This window comes from Chaetodon trifascialis, chromosome 7, assembly GCF_039877785.1.
Source record: "Chaetodon trifascialis isolate fChaTrf1 chromosome 7, fChaTrf1.hap1, whole genome shotgun sequence".
In the NCBI taxonomy this organism is placed as follows: domain Eukaryota; kingdom Metazoa; phylum Chordata; class Actinopteri; order Chaetodontiformes; family Chaetodontidae; genus Chaetodon; species Chaetodon trifascialis.
In genome coordinates this window covers 27,778,519-27,797,501 of record NC_092062.1, presented here as the reverse complement: position 1 = coordinate 27,797,501, position 18,983 = coordinate 27,778,519, and the positions used below count along the sequence as shown (strand labels likewise).

General features: G+C 43.0%; 2 protein-coding genes across 2 annotated transcripts in view; both read left to right on the top strand.

Moving 5' to 3' along the window:
* Nucleotides 1-1,914: 1,914 nt before the first annotated feature.
* Nucleotides 1,915-10,290, top strand: meox2a (mesenchyme homeobox 2a). Its single transcript, XM_070965615.1, has 3 exons — nucleotides 1,915-2,580; nucleotides 7,031-7,203; nucleotides 9,977-10,290. Exons 1-3 carry the CDS (start codon nucleotides 2,025-2,027, stop codon nucleotides 10,193-10,195), a joined length of 948 nt encoding a protein of 315 aa, XP_070821716.1. The 5' UTR covers nucleotides 1,915-2,024; the 3' UTR covers nucleotides 10,196-10,290.
* A 4,884-nt stretch (nucleotides 10,291-15,174) lies between these two features.
* The window catches only part of agmo (alkylglycerol monooxygenase), a 42,261-nt gene continuing 38,452 nt past the window's right edge, over nucleotides 15,175-18,983 (top strand). The window contains exon 1 of the mRNA XM_070966746.1: nucleotides 15,175-15,366. Within this exon, the coding sequence (XP_070822847.1) occupies nucleotides 15,259-15,366 (108 nt within the window). The 5' untranslated portion in view covers nucleotides 15,175-15,258. The remainder of the gene's footprint in view (nucleotides 15,367-18,983) is intronic.

Sequence of the window (18,983 nt, the reverse complement as noted above, 5' to 3'; positions counted from 1 at the left end):
TTCTCTCAAAGAGGAATTAATTTCCTTTCTCAGGCGGCCCACAGCGCCTGTGGCACAGCCTGCGTCGTCCACCCAGATCCCCGGAGAGCCGAGTTATTGTGAGTGATCTGTGAAAGCTGTCTGAGCCACGAAACCCCCGAAACAACTAAAAACTTGTTTTATTTATTATTAGATTTAAATCTGAGGTACACACTTTTATTTTGTTAAATTTACAATATACAGTATTATTAGTCAGGATTTTAGAGATCTGACAGAGGGAAACGTGTGTGAGGTGATTATTTATCTTTAATTTTTCTAATTTATATAGAACATTTATTCATCATAGCTTATACAACTTAAATATTTTAAGTGCATGGACTAAAAGCAGATTTATAATAGAATTTCCCCATAATATTGACATTGAATCAGCACCATACACGTACACACCGGGATTATTTCTCATATTTTAAATCCCATACTTTTTGTTTTTGCATCAGAAGTTAAATAAATGAGTTTGAAGGCAAATAAATTAAATCTGTTTAGCTTTATTTTACTCTTGATACAGCTCATTATAAATATAAGAGAGACTAAGAGGAGCTGAAGCGAAGGCATCTTTTGTCCAATCCAGGCTTTTATTCCTCCTTCACTTCTAGAAAATGACACTTTCATGGCCAAAATGATTTCGTGGCACACTGATGTGAAAGCTGACAGCGTGTGATGCGAGTGTTTGGTGTGTTTTGAGGCTGTAGGTGGTTAAAACATTTCATCTTATATAAACTCAGGAAACATTTCCAGGGGTTTATTTCTGGTCACTCTCGATGCTACGAGTCACGGTTATCACTTTCTGTCTGCGTGCACTTATTATAAATAATATTAAATGTCACAGGCTCAGCTGCATTAAACAATACTGTGCTGAATATTGCTAAGGTAATTAACTGTAATTTTAAAGCCAAAAAAATTGCATTTGTGAATGAAATGAAAGCTGTTGTCTGAAGATGATGGACTCAAAGTAAGGTAGAAACACTCCTAGAAAATGAACTGTGGTTGTTTTTAAGGGTGGTAGGAAACTTACTTGGAGGACAAAATTTAAGCCTAATTTCAGACTGGACTGTTTAGTTGCCTGATTGTGATTGTGGAATAAAACTTTTCATATCCCTTTAAAGGGAGCGCAGAGGCAGAGGTGCACTGGAGCTCCTGTCGAACATCCCAGCGTTTCTGCGGCACGGGCAGACAAAGCGCAGGGCAAAGGAAACCCTCACAACCTGCCTTGCCTTCTTCCACACGAACAGTATTTTAAAGGGTCAAAACTGACAAAGACAAGGTGACACGCTCAGTTAACCCCTGACACCTCAGCCCCCTCTCCCTCCACACTCTCTCACCTCCCCTAATACCCCCCTGCCCCCCCAGCCCCTCTCCCCCAGCCCCACCCATGAACCATTAAGGCTGTTTTCTTGCCGGAAAAAAAGATGGCCACCGGAGGTCAGATCCAAGTCCAAAATAAATTGCCCTCTTTCCTGAGGCTCAGCCATTTTAATAGTACAGATTTATTGTGCTGTGCTTTTTGGAGGGTGATCATATGTATGTGGTCAGTAGCGCGTATGCAGTCTGTGACCCAGCCTCCCTCTCACGTTACACCCTATTTATAACATCCCCTCCGCCGGCTCCCCTCGTTCTGCAGTTCCTAGGAACCTCCTTCTGCTCCCAGCATCGAGCTCCAGTCCCCTGTTCCTCCTGACATCTGAGAGGCTCTGCTGCAGCTTATCCTGGGCTAACTGTTTACCCTGCGCAGCCTGACAACGGGCCACATGCTCCGGATTATCTCAGGACACCCGTTTCAAAACACACTTTGCTTTCTGCTCTGACGATTCGACAGTCGACCATCTGAACTTTTTAACTGAGGGAAAAAAGTTCTGGGATAGTCAAAGGCAGAGGAAGCTTCCTGGATATGTGCTTGTGATCTTTTTGCTTTTGCTTGTTTTAGTAACTTTAGCCTTTTAAACTTGCCCTTCTCGCCTCTCCTGGAGGGTCGTGTGTGCTTGCACGCGATGGATCACACGCTGTTCGGCTGCCTGCGGAGCCCCCACGCCCCGGCGCAGGCCCTGCATCCCGCCTTCACCCAGTCTCCCCTGACTCTGCACGGACGCTCAGACCACGTCTCTTACCCCGACCTGGCCTCTTCGTCCTCCTCCTCTTCCACCTCCTCACCATCGCCCTGCATCATCTCCAGCTACCCGGTCGACGATGGCCTGTTCCCTGGGCAGCATCACCACCACCACCCCCACCGTGGCCACCTGCCCTCCCAGCAGCATCACCACCCGCCTCAGCACCACACATCCTGGCATATCCCACAGATGCCGTCACCTGGCGGCAACACGCGCCACAACCTCTGCCACCCGCACTCCCACTCAGCCCACGACAACGGGCCCACACCCCCGGATCTGGGCCACCCCGGTGGGCCCAGTATGTGCGCCAGCACCCCGAGTCTGGGCAGCGGCAGCACCCCCACAGGGGCCTCCTGCGTGCCTGCAGACTTTGGCAGACAGACTCTGTCACCTGCTGAGGCCGAGAAGAGGAACAGCAAGAGGAAAAGTGACAGTTCAGGTAAGAGGAGCCGAGTTTTCACTTTGTTTTTTCAAGCCTGAAGTGAAAAACTGCAGCAACTCTAATGGCAGGGATTAAATTCCTCAGATATTTGTTCTTCTTCTAATGTTAGGAATAAACAAGCTGCTCGTGACTCGTTACAACTGAAGACTTAATGTAAAGGTCCTCAGAGGTATTTCCCACATCTCTTTGTTCAGTCTTATTGTTAGTTAAACATCATCACACACTGTAAATATCGGCGTTTTTGTGAAATTCCAAGCCGAGCTCTAGAAAAACACAAACATCTGTACTTGTCATTATAAATCTTTCAACACATAACTGCTGGGAATTTTTCAGCTCTGATAGAAAAACAAAAAGCTGTCGGAAAAGCAGTTTGTAGGTGTCGGCTGACACGCAGGGAGGCTGAAGTGTGGAGCAGAGGCCACATCATAGCTGTGTGGGCACATCTGACTACTGCCGTGTTTTGTTTAAAAATCACATCTGGTTTGTTGCGACACTCTTCAGAGGGCAGAAAATGAGGCACACAGTAAAGAATTAATGTCATGGATTGTAAAAGACTACACCGGCGCCTCGCGCCACACTAAACACCCCGACAGACTCTCAGCCTTTTCAGCCTTTTTCCTTCTCTACATCTCGTAGTTAATAAATCACAGTCAGGTTTACTGAAATGATGAAACGATTCATTTATCAGTGTACTAACAGGACGCAATGCTGATGTATTTTTAGTTTTCTTTTTCTTTTTTCTTTTTTTTATTGCACTGAAATACTTAAGAAAGATTAAATGAAGATAATTACAGATGCAGCAAATGGATTTACATGGATTTAAATATATATATATTTATATATATTTATATATATATAGGTGGGTCAGACCTTTGCAAACTAAGATCTGTACTTTGCCACTGTATTGCCTCACTATATATATATATATATATATATATATATATATATATATATATATATTTATTTATATATTTATATATTTATTTATTTAGAATTTTCTGTACAGTCAAGTGCATCAGCGCGATGAGCTTCAAGTCCACTTTCTGGATTTTAGTAAATTTGTGCCTTTGTTCAATGTGCGTGACTCGGAAGCTTCACGTTGTCCTCAAACAGGAACACAGTCGTTGGATAACTTGTACATTAATAATATTTATCTTTAAAGAAGGTTTCTGCAGAAATTCCTCGTTGAGGACTAAATAGGTAACACCTCCTCGATAACCTGCAGGACATTTCCAACCTGCAGTCACCACAATAATCAATCACTGCGTGACAAACTGCCGGCTCGGGAGTTCTCGCAGGGAACGTGATATTAGTGAGAGCCCTAAGTTTTCCAGGAAAAGCGTTCTCGCCGCTGTCTGTCCATTTGAGGATTGTGGGCCGTCAGCGCCGATCCGGCACCCTTTTAAAGGCCTCTTTGTATGCACAGCGTATCACCTGCACTGACCACTGACTGATATTCCTGCATGTGATCAGCTTTCGCTCGGGATGCTGGTGGTCACCTCTGACAGCGTGCAGGCCCTCTGATAGGCCGGCTGCTGCTGCCGCCGCCAGATCACAAAATCTAACAGGATTCTTCACTGTAATTAACAGACAGTGTAACTGCAGTGGAGATGTGTTTGTAATAATTTAGGTTATAATACAAAATACTAGAAAGAGCAGTTAAAATTCACACCAATCACTGATTCAACTGGAACTCAGATCTCATAGTTATGAGCTGAAAAATTAAAGATCCATGCGGCAAAAAGAATATAAGAGCACACAGAGTTTATGGAGAGCCTAGCAGGCTTCATTTTCAGTTAATAGCTCTATTTGCCCTAAAAGTCCTACTTTCCTCATACAAAATGTTGCAATTGTGAATTTAATCCACATATTCAAAGGCACCACCTCCTATTTCCTCTCCTCCTTTGTCAAATCTTTGGGAAACCGAGCCTCGGTCTCCAAATCCCACTTCCCCTGTAACAACAGTTGCAGCATACTCACGACTTGTGCTGTGCATTCTCTCCACGCTAACACCAATCACGCTGATTATTAGACCTAACTGGGCTGCTGACTCAATCAGCTGTCTAAATATTGCACCGCTGCCAGTTGCATGAGATAGAGCCCTGATTAAATTTCACCATCTGGACCAGAAACCCGAGTTTAGATACAGACATAACAACAAAACCTGAGAGCTCATTTCCATGCTAGGTTCACCCCTTTCGCGCAAATATGAAGCGTCTCAGCTTTCTGTGTCTAACGCTCGGTTGTGATTGTTTCCTCAAGGAAGGCCATAGGGTGGGCTAATGAGATGAGCCAGCTCCTTGGTATTTTGGGTGTCTGGTTTCTGCGGAACCGGCTCATTTTTTGTGGCCATGCTGGAGAGTTTTAGCCCTATAGAGTGTCGGCTGGTCGGTGCACTGTGCTGAGTGTCTGGGTTATATTTGCATGGACTCGTCCTGTCATGGGAGTGGTCGTGCTTTAAAAAGTTACTAGATTTTCTGCGTGGAACAATAAAAGGTGCTTGAAGTCTTATTTTGTTGAGGCGGTGCTGTAAAAAGGAGGAGGCCTCTCGCTGGCACACTTTCCCTGAGAAGAAGCTGTAGAAAAACAAAGCGGATGCGTTGGTGTGTTTCACTTCATTCTTGTGTGTGCCGCTGCAATAATATTTTACAAAAGGAAAAAAAAAAAAATCATAACTTTCACTGAGGGAAAACAACTAACATGCAATTTTCCGTCATGAGCAAAAAAATCAGGCCGTATCGGTGACAGGATTTTCTCGAGGGTCCCGGCTGCGCTGAGCTCAGTTCATTGGGGAACCCTAAACGACGTGCCCTGTCTGGGTCTGGGTGCGTGTATTTTTCTCATATTATTCCTCCTTTTTTGTGGAGAGATGAAAGTTACAGCAGGGACCTAATTGCTGTGGTGTAGCGGCTGTGTCATAAAAGCCCGCCGCTCGTTTTAACTCCAGGCCTGCTGGTCTGAACCAGCTGGCTGTGTTATTCTTTTATTTCTCTTTACACAATGTCTGTGTTTACCAGAGAGAGAGCGGATAAATACGAGCGGAGGCCCGCTTCAATCAGCCACACGCTGTTTGGAGCGCTCGGCTCGAAATTACAGGGAGGGAACGGCAAGGTCAAGGGGGGAGCCGGACACAGGCTGCGGGTCAAGCAATGATCTGTTTCATTTCATAAAATTCATGTGGGAATTCTTGCAGTTTATATATTTGTTTGTCCTTGGCTCTTAAATTGCCGTACAAATATATCTTTTGTAGAGCAGTTTAACTCTCATCTTCTCTTTAGCTTCTCAAGGGAGTTATTTAGTTCTGAAAAAGCTTCTGACAGAAGGACAGAGCTGACAGGGGTCCCTCGGGGTGGAGGTTTTAGGTGAAGAGAGTCGCTGCTTTGACGTGGCTTCAGGCTTCACAGCATTTGGGAGTCTGGCTCCGGGCTGCAGGACTATTTACAGTTTGGCTTGACGCAGGCCTGCTGGATTAACACACACGACAGAACAGGACCGCAGATGAATTAGCATGCAATCACTGCTGCCTTCAAGTGCAATGTGCAACTGAAGCGTGTCCAACAGAGAAACCACAGAGGCTACACACAATAGGAAAGTTTTGGAGGGCAAATTAACCGAACGTGTTTTCTTCGGAAAGTTTATGGAAATACCAAAACAAAAAGTATTTTTCCGGGTTGATGAGCTAAAGTGGAGACGACGTGCTGGGGACTTTTATTTTACATTTTTCTCATGTGTTTATCCCACATTCTTCTTCAGTAAATTCATAATATGTTGCGAGTGCTCTACATCCATTCGGTGCTCACACATGTATGTTTTCATGTTTGTTTTATTTTCACTGAAGCTAAAACATCATCACATTTTCCCCTGAACTGCTAACATCAAATGTTAGCTGACAAAGGAAGCAGAATGTTTTGTGAAGACCTTTGCCTGCAGTTTTCCAATTTTTAGAAATGTTTCCCGTAAGATTGCCGGGCATTTATTGTTTACCTGGATTTCAGAAATCTGCAAAGAATGAACGAAAGATAAAGCTGAAAAAGGGAAAAATGTGTTGCAAATAGCGGCAGTTAAGTAAAAAATAACCTAAATAATATATTTTATGTATCCTGCTAAACTGTTTTGTTCCATATTTGAAAAGTAAGTTTGCAGCAGCAGATTCCTTTAAGACAAATTAAACCCACGTTGGCAGTATGAGAGGCAGCCTATTGTAACAGCACAGCTGCAACAGTCAGACACATGCAGCCGCCCGTGAGTCCTTCCAGCCACTTAAAGTGTTCATAAACAATGACTGAACAATAAAGTGTGATTGACAGCTCCCATTGTTTCTCTTACCTGGCCTCTTTTCTTTCCCTGCTGACTTGCACCTGCCACATAACACTGGCTTTATTTTTATTTTTGTTGCATATAAATCTGCCCTGAGTGGAACAGAAACCTGTATGGTGTTTGGTTTCAGAATCCCAGGATGGGAATTACAAGTCAGACGTGAGCAGCAAACCCAGGAAGGAGAGGACGGCGTTCACCAAGGAGCAGATCCGAGAGCTGGAGGCCGAGTTTGCCCACCACAACTACCTAACCAGACTAAGGCGCTACGAGATCGCCGTCAACCTCGACCTCACTGAAAGACAAGTACGTCCCCACCCACCGCAGCTTGTTTCCCCCTGGGTTCAGACATCATTGAACCCCCCATTAGCACATTAATGCCATGTTGTGAAAACAGACTCGGCCTCAGGACGCGAGGAGGCTTTTCAGCTCGCTACTGTGTTTTTGTAACTCCAGTGCGAGGGCTATTGTGCTCCAGATGTGGCCGTGTGACGGGACTATCATATTCCAGATGTTCCTGTCTATTCTTTCAAGTGGGCCACAGTCAAGGCAGGGAGACGGGTTGAAGGAAGTGCTGTCTAGCAAGTCACTTCCTCTCTTCTACTACCCCTGCAAGCACAAATTGGTCTCTGAGCGTGGGCCGGCCGCTGTAAAACGCAGGCGCATGAAATAAATAATAGGAGACAAATGGTTGGGGGAAGGAAACGTCCTACAGCCTGTTGTTCTCTGACACCCGTTTGGAAGCTATAAGTCACACGTAGTTGACACCTTGCCAATGATATCCTTCAGTGAGATACAGTGTAGACTGGATGTAAAGAAGAGTCAGGCGAGGCCTCAGAGGCAAATCACAGCTCAAGATCCCACAGATATTCACGCACGAGCCTTATAGATCATGTGCTTTTGCAAAGATTTATGGATCTTCTGTCAAACTAGCAATTATAACTGCAGATGAACCTACACAAACCTTCTGAGGGAGAATAATAGCCAGACATTTCTCACCGTGGACATTTTGATTTAAACAGGTGGAACTAATAACATCAGCAATGGCTCCATCCCATTTAGTAGCAGGGCCCTGCTTTTTATTGTGCATGCTGGTTCAATGGTCCAGCTCACTGGGGCACCTAAATGGAACACAGCCATGTTATTACTTGCACCTGCTTTTCCTGCAATCGCATGATAAAATTCAAGGTCTGCAGGATGTGAACTGTCCAGAAATGTCTGCACTATCTCGGAAAGTGAGACAGTAAATTTGTCAAATCAACATAGACTATTGATCCATTCGACTGTAGCTGGGAACGTCAATAATGTTGTCAAGGTTGGTGGATTATTTCCCACTTGGGCTAAACGTGCTAAAAATGCTCCGTCGGGCTTCAGATGAAAGTGTCCGTCTCAGAAAATCTGAATAAAAATGTCTGCAGGTGTGCGTTAAAGGCCTCTCAAAGTAATGCAAGCAGTAAACCTGCACAGTCGAGTTTAGGCTCTCACCCCTCAATCTGAAAGCGACTGGAAAGCGTGATAAAAAGTGACGAATGCATCATAAATCGCGTCAGTAACACTGCTTTTGCTTCGTATCGCAAAGGTGTAAAAAAAAAAACTTCAAGTGCAAAATCCCATTTAACTCCACGGGGCCACCGAGCACACAGTTTGCCATTGTGGTTCCACTTCAGCCCCCTTCCAGACTGTTGCAATTAATCTTTTTGAGGCTTGAAGCTGCATAAAATGTGCATGAAATCTCTCCAGCTCATGCAGCATATGTTGTGTGTGACCTCAGTTTTGTCAGGGAAAATATACAGCAGGAGATAGTGAGGTAAATATTGGCAATACAAACAGCTGGCCAAGGTCTTTGATTTATGCTGCATGAGCTGTTTGGGGGAATTTGATGGATGTTTTATGTTGTTGTCGGCTGTGAAACCTGGAGTATTTTCAAAGATGGCAGAGGTGGAGCTACAGGGCTGAATTAAGATTGTTTACACTTTTACATGTGCAAACTTCTGGATCAAAACCATGCTAAATTTAGTTCAAATGGATGTTTTTAAACCACTAAGTTGCATAGAAATCTTGCCTCAACTATAATTTCGGTGGAAGTATTTACGACACATTGATTTATAGTCATTGAAATGCTGTTAATGTGCTTCACCTTTCAACCAAATTTAGCTCAGGTTTAACCCCGATGTCGAGACGCCAAATCACAGCAAGTCAGTACTTGTTCTTTAAAGCATGCAATTCACTGTCAGTGCTGTGTTTCTTGTTAGGTTTCAGGCTTTAAAAGCAAAGTTGAGCAGCCCATTAGTGCTCCATGGATGCTTAAACGAGCCATGTTAAACCAGTGGGACACCAGTTCTTCTGACCAATCAAAGGCTAAAATTGATGTTGGAGTTGTGATTTAACTGTGAGCGTCACTCTGGGTGTAATGTCAAGCAGCGCAGGTACAGTGCTGGTCAGTCTGAATAGCGTGTGTGTGCACATAGACCTTGAGGATCACATGTTTGGTTTGACATTAGAGCCTGGCATATATAAGCGATCCTTTGCTGGACTCACACCCCCCTCCCCTGCTCTCAGAAAAGGCCCCGAGGCTTGTAAAGAATCCGAGGTGATACTCAGCACGACGTCCGCCCCTGACGTTTAAGACAAACGTTTGTGCTGTCAACTCACTTCCTGACCATGTGACCGCTCGGTCCCCTCGGAATGACACTCCCCAAAAATAAACCCACCCCACCCTGCGTGACAGGAGCGAGCCTCCCCTCTTCCTCCCCCTCCCTTCAGGCGCATGTGTCAACACTCAGAGGGCCTCTGCTGCTACTTGACGTGTAAACCGTTTTAAGCAACAGCTTAATCATCAATCTGAGAGACGTAAATACGGTCAAGGCTGTTGAGTCAGGGAAAAACAGGTAGACGCCAAGTGGCAGATGGAGCACTACATCCAGACATAATTGCTGCTGTAGAAATAGCTGCCAAACTTTCAGAGAAAGTTGCTGTTAAGCAGCAAGGCTTCCTAATTGTTCTTTGATTATTTTTGTGACTGCTTGCGCTCTCCTTCAGAGCAGTGCATTTGACATTTTCTGTCTGCTTCACCCCGTAGGTGAAGGTGTGGTTCCAGAACAGGAGGATGAAGTGGAAAAGGGTGAAAGGCGGCCAGCAGGGGGCGGCAGCTCGGGAGAAAGAACTGGTGAATGTGAAAAAGGGGACGTTGCTGCCGTCAGAGTTCTCTGGCATCGCAGCTCTCCACCACTCGACGGACTCCTTAGCCAATGAGGACAGTCACGACAGCGACCAGAGCTCCGAGCACGCTCACTTATGATGCACGCACCCCTGCCCCTGCCCCCGCCCCCTCAGAGTACAGGCCCTGCCTCTGCCTCAGGACCGTCCTTAGAAGGACTGCTGTTTGCTGATTCGCCATCGTCATACAACGATGCTAAACAAGTGTACAAATGTACAGAGGACTGACGTGTGTAACATAATGCAGTCATCGCGCAGGCAAAAGGAAATTTCAAGAAGTGAGCACATAAAGGAGGATGCTGACACATTTCAACGCGCCATTGGTTAAAACCTTCCTTGATAAATGCCAAAAAAAAAAACGGAATAAGATAAAAATTGAAACGTGGTGTTTTGCTCCACAGATTCACCGAACATTGCGTAACATTTTGGAAATCATATTTAGCCAAACTGTTGTAAACATTCCATGTTGTGTGCCTTAAGAGAAGCAGGCTCAGGCTTTGATTTGCACTGCTGAACGTACAGTCTGCACTCCATCAGTTTATACTGTATAAAATGTAAATTACGATGTAATTGAGTTGTTGATCAAATCACGTGCCAGGAAATCTAATTTGCCTCGCTAATATAAATGATCTGTAAATAATTCTCAGTATTGTCTTACCTTAACAATAATTTTATAGCCACACTATCCAGCTCACGCAGTAATAAACACAGACAGTTCTTTGGTCAACACTTTTCTGCCTGGAGATGACATTTTGTAAACAAATCTGAAACCTGAAATAAGTGTTTTATTAAATCCTTTCAGGGAGAGTTGCAAAGCGAATAAAGTTTAACCAGTGGTAAATGGAATCCCACGTGATTGAATAACTTTTTTTCCAGCCATCTGTCCACATCAATTTAGGCTGATGTATGAGTGTTTCACGACATGAAGCTGTGATGAATTAAACATTGCAGAGAGTGTAGAAAGCTGGTGATGGGGGCGCATGCTAAATTCACCTTTGCCTCGGGGCAAGGTCGCCGCTCCTGCCAAGACTCGGAGAGAGAACCCGCAAAGGATCGGATTCTGTTACAAAACCCAGTTGAAAATAATTTCATGACTTGATCTCATCTTTCACCACTTTGTGATTGTGCATTCTAATTTGTTGAGGAGGAACCTCACACAGCATGTGAGGAGTTTCATTTTTTTCTTTGCCCCCGCAGCTACCCACAGGATGCACCTGCAATTCAATGCAAAGTATTCACAAATATGGAGGACACTCACGTCCTGCAGGCTTTAATAATCTAACACGTGCACGCTATCGCAGATTATCATGTATGAGTTGTAGCACACTCACCTCCGAATACGGCCTTCAAACTTCACCTGAAGCGACAGGCTCCTGATTCTTGTCTGTTTAATGAAAAACAACAACAAAGAGGTGAACACATTTGGCCTCAAACCTTCAATATGTGCATTTAATTTCATGCGTGAAGAGAGACGGGCTTCAACTTGCCTCTTGAAATGTCTCAGAAGTTGGATGTGTTGTTTGTATGGAAGCACAGAGCTAATGTTAAATGATGTTTGGAGCCATCACTGGGGCCTTCAGCGTGTATCAGGTTGTGCAGGTTATGCAGGTTATGCTCAGTAGATTTATATCTTCTGAGCACTCAGACAGGTGACATCAATAACCCTGACCTAACCTACCTTTGAACCATCCTTGAATCCCACCTTGATGCACACAGAGAGCACATACTCAGATGTATAACCAGGCCTCATATCGACATTGTACCTGCTCAGGTTAATCTACAACGTCTGGCCCATCTTCTTTATGATCAGTTTTATCTGTATGTCCTGGCCTGCACAGGTGTCCACCCCCGTCCCTTTATATCTGACTCAGCTGTCTTTCCTCAATTAACAACTGCACTAGAACGAAGAACTTTTCCACTCATGATGCCCCTTGACCTGCCTTATCAAGGAACAAAACGGTTTTCATTGGCATGTTGTGTGTGAGTGTGAGAGTACAGGAAGCCATAAGGGTCATCAGATGGACACCCTCCCAATAACTGGTGTGAGCTGCTTTGAATTGGCGTAGACGTCAACTAATACAGACAAGCTAACCAGCCTCACTAGGTTGGGTGACATGCTAAGTTAACCAGGATAATGCCAACACTAACAGGATAAGGCCTAACCAACCACAATGTGTGTGTGTGTGTGTGTGTGTGTGTGTGTGTGTGTGTGTGTGTGTGTGTGTATATATATAAATGTGTGTGTGTGTGTGTGTGTGTGTGTGTGTGTGTGTGTGTGTGTGTGTGTGTGTGTGTGTGTATATAAATGTGTGTGTGTGTGTGTGTGTGTGTGTGTGTGTGTGTGTGTGTGTGTGTGTGTGTGTGTGTGTGTCTTTGGAGGAAGGACATTTATCCATAATTAAAATCATTGTAACTTGCTGTAGTTTTGACTGATACTAAAAATGTTGGTTTTCATACCAAAATACATATGTAGATAGTAACAGTAATACTCTTATAATAATTTTGGATAGATTATGAAGAAAGACATAATTACAACAAACACTATGTTAAATGACTGAGTAAATTTCTGAGTACATTTCTGGCGGGTTTCTTGTGAAGCATTCACATTTTGCTGTGTAGGTCATGTGTACAAAAGATAAACACACAGATATCAGCAGGTTTGCAGTCAACAGTAAACATTGATTAAGACAATCTTACAATGTTTTACAGCTGAAAAATAATGACTTGACGCTGCAAGTGTAGACATGACATAAAGTTTTCAATCTATATTCTTTTAGGTCTCAAAAACAAGCCGCACCTCTAAAAGTAGGTTACATCCGGAAGGACGTACATATTAAAAAAAAGGACAAACAGTTGAAGTAACATCCCGCCTCTCACCGGGCACATAGCCAATCATACTTGTGATAATAGAGTGGCAACTGGGACAGCCAATCAGATTTCAGAGACATTCAGCACCACCCCAGGCCAACCCCCCCTGGACACGGCCCTGTGTCTATATGACTTACATGAGTCTCCTATTATGTACTGTGTCATGTTAATTATTTTAATGTTTACAGAAGGTCATAAGATATAATTTGTGTAACAGCTAAAAGATACACATCGTCTTATGGGCATCAGGTGAGTGCATTTTTAACCCTTAAAAACTCATATTTTTTCATCAAAGTTACATAATTAGAAGTTTTTCCATGAAAAGAAACCCATTCATCCCTTAAAAAAGGGCAAGTAATGCATGAATGTAGGCCTGTTTTCAGTTACACTTACCACATAAAACGTCCTGTCAGCATTTGACATGAATCATCATGTAACTTGGCAGGCTAACGCTGGCTAACATTATCTAGCACACAGCAGATCAGTTTGGACTCTGTCGAAGGATAAAACACAAGAAACACAAACTCACCAACAGGTTGGCTTGTACTCGCTGTGTCCTCAGGAGAAATGGGTGGAACAGTGTTGGGCTTCAAATCTCTGGGATTTTCAGATCCTTTGCTCGTACATACTCCTTTTGCAGCTATGCAAATGAAAACAGAACATGCATTGCCATTATTATAACACAATTAATATAAAAGGTACGCTACTTACGTCACATTTATCAGACAGGAGGAGTTGATATTTTCACAAATATTTTACACAATACAAGCTCATAAAACTACTGTCAGTCAAAAAGTGTTATCTAAAATGTTTTCCATAACTGTTCAGTAACTTGTTTCGGCTCAATAACATGACCTTTAGTCTATTCCCTCAATTTCTCCTCTGGGACGTTAATAAAGTTTTATCTTGAAGAGTTTATGAAAGCCTGGTGTTTTCATTTTGTCTTTCTTCGTCTTCATCCAGTATAACAAGTCTCAGACCTGGAGATATTTTCCTCAAATTGCCTTATGAAAGTCTTCTTCACACTCAGTTTAACCATGAAGGCCGCGTCCTCTGGATTTGTTCTGGTAATCTCCATAATGTTTTAGAAATTTTTTATCATACTGGTCGATATTCTATAAACTAATTTAATTATTTTTCAGACTCCTATTTGAAGTAAAAGTTTAGCATTTTGGTCTGTATGGTTGATGTCTTTCTGGTGGATAGTTAGATCAGAGAACTGATACTCTAACGTCCATCTGTTAGCTAAATATAAAGCTACAGCCAGCTTAGCATAATGAGTGGAAACGGGGAAACAGCTAGCCTGTTTCTTAATAGTAACGCAATTAATCTACCAGCGCCTCTAAAGCTCAGTAATTAACTCTTTACATCTTAATTATTTAGCCCATAAAAAAACAAAGTCACGGTTTTACCGCACGGGAAGTTTTTGACCACGGCTGAAACTAAACTAAAGCTAAATGAAGCTAACCAGCTGCTAGCTGTAGCCTTATATTGATGAGACAGATATTAGCGGTATCAGTCTTAACGTAAACTGAACGCCAGTGTATTTCCCAAAATGGCAAACCACTTTTCACCACTTTTAGTCAACTAAAAATACTTAATATTGGGGAAATATAGTAAGCTAATAAAAAGCTAAATAAAACGTGGACATTTTAATTTGGCAAATTATTTAAAGAATACAAACTTCTCACGGTGTCTGGAGGAGTGACTCCCTTGAGCGCAATTTCTATGGCAACGCATTCACATATATGCTGCCGTCTTCCGGACGGGTCACTTTAACTGGGTCATGAAGACGTCACACGGGACCCTGTTGAGGAGTCTGCTTTATACTTTAGATACTCATGCGCGTTCTGTGTGTGAATAACTGTTTACAGCGCGTGAATATGAGCAACTTGAATACACTGAGCTGTAAACTCAAACTCTCGCGAGATTAAGTGACAGATTGCGACGCCTTAAGTATCACTAACTAAAGCTGAACTCTAGTCATATAAACGGAGCGGTATTAGTGGCAAGGTGCTCACAGTGACGTTACCCTGCAGCCTGTCAGCCCCGGACTCGCCTTCTGGTGTGTGAGAAGTTTGTTCATCAGCTGTCACGGTCTCCGTTCCGTGAGTGACCTCCTTGACTCTCCAAAGGGAAAAACAAGCTTGTTAAACTGTGAGTAGCACAGTTAGTTTAAACGGAAGTAGCCCATTGTGAGCTGTAATACCTGCATAGGTACCAGAGACTCACCTGGAGCAGCGGGGAGGGAGGTGCTGTGCGTCAGTGGCTGAAGATATGGAGCTCGCTTCGGTGTCCGTAGGGGTCCGGTCCCTGTTTGCCTTGCTCACACCGAACGAATCATCTTTTCAGAAAGTGGAAGATGTTCCTCACTATGTGGACCAGGTGGGTACAGCATCGCTCACTCTGTGGGAATATGTGATGATTTGTTGGGAAAAAGTAAAAAGTACCCCCTTTCTGCGTGAGACACCACAGGTGACCTCCACTGTCACCTGGAGGCAGAGTTCAAATCCTCCAGTGCAGTAAAAATAGTGAAATCACACAAGAAACTTACAAATTATTAGTTCAAAACTTCACATAAAAGTAAAAGTGTAAGTATCAACTAGAGCAGCAAACATAATCAGAGACTATTTCATAATCTATTCGTTGTTTTTGTCATTTTTCAAGCAAAAATGCCCCAAATTTAGTGGTTCAAGATGCTCAAATGTGAAATATTTTTTGCCTTTGTTTCTCATTTATGACAGCAAACTTAATATCTTTGGGTTTTGGTCTGTTCTTTGCATAAAACAATCTCTAAAGTTTCATCAACAAAACAAGAAATTAAATGAAAGTCTGTTGAAATTCTAATGTACTAATTCTGAAGAACTTTCAATGTGAGTCATTTGAAAGTGAAAATCCACCAAAATGGAAATCCTGAGAGCTTGAAGTTTTCAATAAACATGGTGAAAAACCTCATATCTCCAACAGAAATGCCCCTGTTATTTACTTTATCGATTGATCTGCTCATTATTTCCAAAGTTCGATTGATTTATAGGTCAGATCTCCAGTGCAGTGTCCCACAAACCAAGGGGACATCTCCAGTTGCTTGTCCAAAACCCAAATATGTTGAGTTAAAAAAAAAAAAAAAGAAAAGAAAAGAAAAGAAAAGAAAAGAAAAGAAAAGAAAAGCAATAAATCTTCACACTGGAACCAGAGATTTTGACTGGAAAAAGAAAAAAAAGTTCAAGTTGTGTTGGTGCACAGCACATGAAACCAGACTTCACCAGTTCACAACTGGTCTGAGAAACTTTTAGAGGTTCAGGTGTTACCTGTCACCTGGGGTCAGTTTCAAACTTAGACCGTGTCTTAGCTCCAGTAATCAGACTGCAGATAGACACCTGAATGCAACTGAAATCTGCTCAGTATTTTCCAAGTTTTACTGAATTCACAGTTTCAGCTAAAAGTTTGGGGTTTCTTCTGCTGCTTGCTGTCAGTTTACAGTGTCTCAGTTGCCGTTTATGATGGCGAATGTCTGGTGCAGGTTTAACAGCACATGTTTGTTATGAGGTTTTATGGAGCACGTCAGGGGAGGAGAACAATTACCCCCACAGCAGGAGTCCTTATAATCCACTACCAACCCTGATTAAACAAATTTGTTATTGCTTCAGAGCTTGATGGTGATAAAAGTTTGCATGGGTGTGTGTGAGCAGTTTGCGACTTGTGATGTGTCATTAATTATTCTGCACCGCTGTTATTCTCTGATCCCAACAGGCCAAATTAATTGGAAAGAAACAAAACACAATCTTCTAATTTTGGAGTTGTCTGGAATTATGGCTTTGTGGGTAGTTTCCAGGTCTCTCAGCTATTCACCGATTTGAATGCAAACACAATATTTTTCTCAGACAGCGGTGATAAAAGTGTATTGTCAGCCTGCGTGTTTTCAGCCAACATCAGTCATCCGTGACCTTATAAAAAGAGTGTTTGGGAAAATGCAGACATCTGGTCCACAAATGTCACGTTCAATGTAATGTTGAATTCAGAGCAAAATAAAATGAAAGTATTAGATGCCACAACAAACAGTCCACACAGGATTGAAGTATGCTGCAGTATAAAATAGGCTTTCTATAGTGTCTTTATGTATAATAATATTATGTATAATAAGGGACTTAAAAATGTCTCAGTGACAGAGGAGGAAGAAGATGGAGGATGAATAAAATCAACTGAAGGAGGAGAAATGTGCAAAAGAATGGAGACAATGATGAAAAGACCAACCCCCCCCCCCAAAAAAAAAAAGAAAACAAAGGCAAACTTTTTCCCCTTCGTCTTCTTTTCTGCACAGCATGAGAATCAACTTGCCCCTCTGAATAATTTTGTCCCGAGCTGTCAAGAGCGCCGGGCTGCAGAGGTAAAACTATCTGCTGCACAGGAGAGAATAAAGGAGGGAAGGGTTTAGGCCGGCGTCCAGGATGATAATCTCTCTCTCAGCGGGTTTGGAGGAGGTCTGCCTGCGCTGCGAGCCCATTTGTTAGCTGCAGCTCTGCAGTCTGCTGCCAGATGTTGGAGCGTTGCGTGTGATCGCAGGTCCCCGGTGGCGCTCTCGCCTCTGCTTGTGCACACACACACACACACACCTGCATGCTAAAGTGGAGGCATTCACATGTGGATATGCACACACATGCATGCACACTCACTCTCACTTGTGTCCACACATGAATACACGCACACACTTCCTGCCTCCCCACCTGCAGATGTGCTCCTCTGCGGTCTCGTCACGCCCTTCATTCCCCCCTCTTGGCGAGTCCATGTGTCCCAGTTACAACTGCAGTCACTTGTTCAATGAGCGCCTTGAAGCTAAAGCTAACCAGCAGGCTGACACGCCGCCCAAAGTCGCAGTCGTGACCTGTTTGCTAAGTACGTCCCTCACTAATTGGTTCCATGTTTGACAGACCCATTAAGAGGTTATTAGTATGTTTCCAGCACAGTTAGAATAGAGGCCTGTCACTGACTGCTTGGTTAGTGCTTACCATTTGTTTAGTCATATCGAGTTAATAAATGCAATCCATTCCTTTCAGCTGGTGGAAAGTAAAGTTTTGTCATTTTAATTGTTGTGTCATGAAAAAATGAAAGTCATGTCATCTCGGACAAAAATAGCTGCTGATTCACAAGCAAAAAACTCACTATTTGTCTTGATGGATTACACACGTGTCAGCCATATTGCTGAAGCCTGTGTTTTAAGTTGGTAATAAAACAAACAAGTTATTTTTGATAAACAGGAACTTGCTAGTTTAGGTTGTCACCTGATTGAAATCGCTTTAATACCATGAAACATCAAAAAAAAAAAAATCAACTTTCTGTAGCCCTGCCAGCTGCTACAGGTTAGTAGGACATGCTGCCACAGAATGTGCAGTAGCCTGGAGGTTTGCGCCTTTAAACTTCATATTTTCACATATAGGATTGCGAGGTGGAAGACGTTATTTGGGGGGAAAAAAGGGTTCCAGAAGTGCAAGTCCTGTTCATTTTCTGCATGGACAACGTTAGATGACACTTCTTGTTAAACTGCTTTAGCCACTTAGATGAGCTTCTTCCTGGTTGAACCAGATGTGCAACTGTGTTGATGATGAAAATGTCTGCTTCTTTGATAAGAGGTCAAAGGTGTACACCTGTTCACATAAAAGGAGAGGATTCAGCTGCACATGTACGTGCACGAACCAACCAATCACCAAGGTTGAAATGCTGTTAATAGCAACTTTAAGCTAAAGATTGCGCTTCATAGAAACCTGAAAATACATTCAGCAATTTAATTTAGTAAGTTTTGTTCCCAGTTTTAAGGACAAAATATTCTGAATTTGACTGGCTTCTTCTTCAGAGCAACAGCAGCTGAGGCTCATGGGTAACTTTAGAGCCATAGGCTGTAAAAAAAGCTAAAAAGCTAAAGTTATGTGTGTATCTGTTTCAACACTTCCAGAGCGTTGCGGCCCTCTGGAACAAAATTTTGGTAATTAGCAAACTCAGCTAGCTAGCGC